At 27.2% G+C, this 4206-nt stretch overlaps 1 protein-coding gene across 1 annotated transcript in view; it reads left to right on the top strand.

The window, feature by feature from the left end:
• Positions 1–3956, top strand: part of LOC108689647 (peroxisomal membrane protein PMP34) — a 6318-nt gene extending 2362 nt beyond the window's left edge. The window contains exons 4-9 of the mRNA XM_018196505.1: positions 255–321; positions 793–941; positions 1544–1657; positions 3196–3443; positions 3535–3602; positions 3751–3956. Coding sequence (XP_018051994.1) covers positions 255–321; positions 793–941; positions 1544–1657; positions 3196–3443; positions 3535–3602; positions 3751–3895 — 791 coding nt within the window. The 3' untranslated portion in view covers positions 3896–3956. The remainder of the gene's footprint in view (positions 1–254; positions 322–792; positions 942–1543; positions 1658–3195; positions 3444–3534; positions 3603–3750) is intronic.
• Positions 3957–4206: the final 250 nt, after the last annotated feature.

Here is a 4206-nt window from a genome sequence, read left to right as displayed (position 1 = left end):
ATATTTCTTAACAAATTTATTTATATTTATATATTTCAGGAAGGCAATAAGTTTATTTTGTAAATTTTATAACGCTCGGCAAATAGAGACATAATTACAATTCCTTCATGAAAAATTAAAAAGAATGATATTGCTTACATTCAAAAATTAAGGCACGCATTTTATTTTCTTATGATAATTAGTTATACATAATTACTCAACATTTATCTTTCCCTTCATTCAATAATCTCATTAACCTGTTCTTTTACTTACAGTGGAAGAAGGACGTCACTCAAAAAATACATTGGCTACTATACGAGAACTCATTGCGAAAGAAGGACCGTATGTATACATTACGTATATACCTCAAATATGTATTTTCTCAAAGCGAGCTCTATACATGTCTTGAATAAATGAATGAAATACGTCGTACGAACTATGACATATATTCAGAAACCAGTTTCTCCTTGGTTCACAGATTCTAGCATAAATGAATATGTTAATAAGGAATTACTCATGATATAATAATGCAGATGTTGTAATATTCCCGTAAATGCGCAGAATGAATTTGAGCTCAAATTGATTAGCTGTTCCAGTATGCTACTGCTTTATGCGCAATTTTATACCTGTAAAAAAATAAAAACCTGTAAAATAAAAAATTTGCACCCAAATTTGATTGATTGTTTTCAATATTGTTATTGCCATTATGCGCAATTACATCTGTTACATCTGTTTTCTTAGATCATGAAATTATTCCTTTTGCATATTTTTAAAATACTCACATAATTAATTATTTTCATTCATCTTTTTAAGATATACCCTGTACAGAGGTATCGTCCCTGTTCTACAAAGCTTATGTGCAAGTAACTTTGTGTATTTCTACACATTCCACGGTTTAAAAGAACTGAGAAGCAAAAGGAATCAAACAGCTGGTAGTGACTTGCTTCTCGCGTCAATTGCTGGTACGGTTTCTCGTCAACAGAATCTATGTTTCGTGTAGTAAGATTCGATTTCTCTTTGCAAATAATCAGAGCAAGTTATTTAATTATAAATGATTGGAAAAACATAGAAAATAACCACAAAAGCAGAGATAGAAAAACATTTAGAGATACGTTTCGATTTAAATATATATTTTATTTTAAAAAGATTTTAATCAAAGATTTAATTATGAAGATAAATAATCATTTTAACGGCATATTTAATTAAATATTATTATATTTAAAAGAGATATTAGATTATGCAGGAAAATTGATAAGAGAAAAATAAGCAATACTCAAATAAATTTTTCTATAAGAAAATATACACTATAAAAGATAAAATGTCAATTTTAACTTAGACATATAGTGGACTTTCTGAAACATGCAAACATGTTAAAATTAACATTTTTGTATTAAGTTTAACATTTTTGTATGTCTCAGAAATTCTATTATACGTCTTTAAGTTAAAATTAATGTTTTATTTTTTACAATGTAATTTTCGATTTTAACGGAAGAATTTTGTTATATGTGAACTTTGGTGAAAAATCTTGGGATATTTTATATACTTATGTATATGTTTATATTAGGTGTTATCAATGTCCTTACCACTACACCTCTATGGGTTGTGAATACAAGATTGAAGATGAAAGGCGTTGGAGTAACTCTAGAAAAAAATAACAACAAATATACTACTCTGTATGGTACGTTAGCATTCCACATAAAAATTATATTCGCGAGTATTTATTTAGATATATAGTCGATATTGACTATCTAAATGACTTTTACTTTTAATATTTATTTTTATATTTTCAATACTAATAATTCCAATCACACTTTGTTTAAAAATCAAACAATACATATCATATATAACGATATTAAAAAATACAGTACAAACATATTTAATGCACTGTATGTATGTCAACAAATATATTCACAAAAACACGTTTTATATGTCGCTCATTTGCTTCATTACTTGAAACAATTATGATATTCAAGCGTGATACTTTGTTATCGTGAACAAATAAATCTCATAGAGAGTACGATAAATTAAAAAAAAATATATTAGAAATTCGTAATTGAAATATTAATGAGATAGTTAAAGAAATCATTTTTCTTCTTCAAAATTATCTCTCGCTATCATAAAAAAATTATTTATTAATATGTTATGTGACCATTTATTATTTGAAGATATTTTTACATTAATTAACATATACTCATACGTATATGTTAATTAAAGTAAAAATAGCTTCGAACGATAATTGCACAGAAAAAAAGATTTCTTTGAATTTAATACATTTTATTATATCCAAATAAATTTGTTATTTGGAATGATCTAAACAAACCAAATAAAAATCAATAAGTAAATCAATAAGTGCGATTATTTGAAATTGAAATGTATATCTTTAAAGATTATGCATTTCGCGAGTTTCCTTTGTGTCCAGATTTCTTGGAAGGCATTCCAAGGAGGAAACGCATTTTTGCGAAATGCATAATCTTTATATAGAAAGCACCTGTGGAAACCTCAAGAATATTATATTTTAAATACATTATTTGTTTGAACAGATATCTATCTTTGATATTCGCGTGATCGTGCTGCACGGTACGAACATAATTGATATAGCACATAGCACTGCTCGTTTAATCCTGTTGGTAGACGTATAAACTATTGTTTCCATATTTCCAGTCAAAAAATGTAGTGATTGTTCTAAGAAAGCAATTATTTGCATGGAACAATCTCTATCAATATATTTTGCTATTTTCAAATAAATAATTTGTTTCATTATTTATATTATATCATGTGTTGTAACTAAATAATATATTATTTAATTGAAAAATATTACTTCAAATCATAATGTTATTTCTGTCAAACAATAGAGGTTTCTCAAATGAAACAATAAAATTTTTGTTTAAATAAATAATATTTTATACAAGCATATGTTGTTTCAATGAAACAAATTTCAATCAAATAAACAGGAATATTAAATTCAAAGAAATCTTTTTCTCTGTGTGGTCAGCATATTTGGATAATTATAAGTAGATATAAATAATGTATCATTAGAGACGAAAAACTTTCTAAAGTTTTTAACAACTTTTAATTATCCAAAGAAAATAATTATTTATCATGATTCTTCATAATTCTTTGAATAGACAAATTAAATTATAAAATTAATAACGTCTTAAATTAAAACTTTCTATATTTATATTAAGTATTAAATTGTTTCTATCTAATGTTTTACAGACGGTCTCGTGCATATATGGAAGTATGAAGGTTTGAGACAGCTATGGGCGGGAACGTTGCCGAGTCTTATGCTTGTTACGAATCCGGCCATTCAATTTATGACATATGAGAGCATTAAGAGAAGAGTCCTCGCGTCTTTTGGCGGTGCTCAACCACCAGCATGGATTTTCTTCATTATAGGAGCGATAGCGAAAGCGGTTGCCACGGCGATGACATATCCTTTACAACTTGTGCAAACGAAGTTGAGGGTATTGTATATTATTGACATTCTTAGTTTGGTTGAGAAAAAATAAATTTAAGAAAAAATATTTTTTAATCATTAAATTATTGTAATTTCAGCATGGCTATAAATATCCTAACTTACCCCCAGACGCAGGCACGTTGCAAATACTATTTTACATTCTGAAGTAAGTACATAAAAAAATACTACATGAATATGTAATGTACCTATTTTACATTTTAGCTTTGTAAAAGTGCAATTTCATGCAACGAAAGAAAGCTGGCTTTTTATCTCCACTTCAGTGTTATATTAATGTAAGTATTTTTTGCTCGCAGGAAACAAGGAATAAGTGGCTTATATAAAGGCATGGAGGCCAAACTTTTGCAGACTATTCTCACTGCTGCTTTGATGTTCCTAACTTACGAGAAAATTGCACGATTCGTTTTCCGAATACTTTTGCATAAACCTCATCTCAGATAACGATTCTAATATTATGAAACAACCTTGAATTTCGAATCTTAAATAAAAATTTTGTACTTTCCCGCACTTTATCTTCCTTGTATAACTTTATAAATAAATAAAATAAAATGGTATTGAATTTATGTAACATATATACTATATATAACATATAAATGTAATCAAATATTTCGATTTCGATAATCGAATTGGCGTTATTGAAATGCGCATAACTTTATATTGAGTCCGACGATAACGTGTAAAAAGAAAATAGTTAATTGGGCAATAGAATTTGCAAAAGTATCTAAGAAAAATGTGACCATACTTGTATAAGA

Source organism: Atta colombica, unplaced genomic scaffold (assembly GCF_001594045.1).
Source record: "Atta colombica isolate Treedump-2 unplaced genomic scaffold, Acol1.0 scaffold274, whole genome shotgun sequence".
Taxonomy (NCBI): Eukaryota; Metazoa; Arthropoda; class Insecta; order Hymenoptera; family Formicidae; genus Atta; species Atta colombica.
The sequence above is the reverse complement of the archived record's forward strand: the minus strand, read 5'-3'. Positions and strand labels throughout refer to the sequence as shown.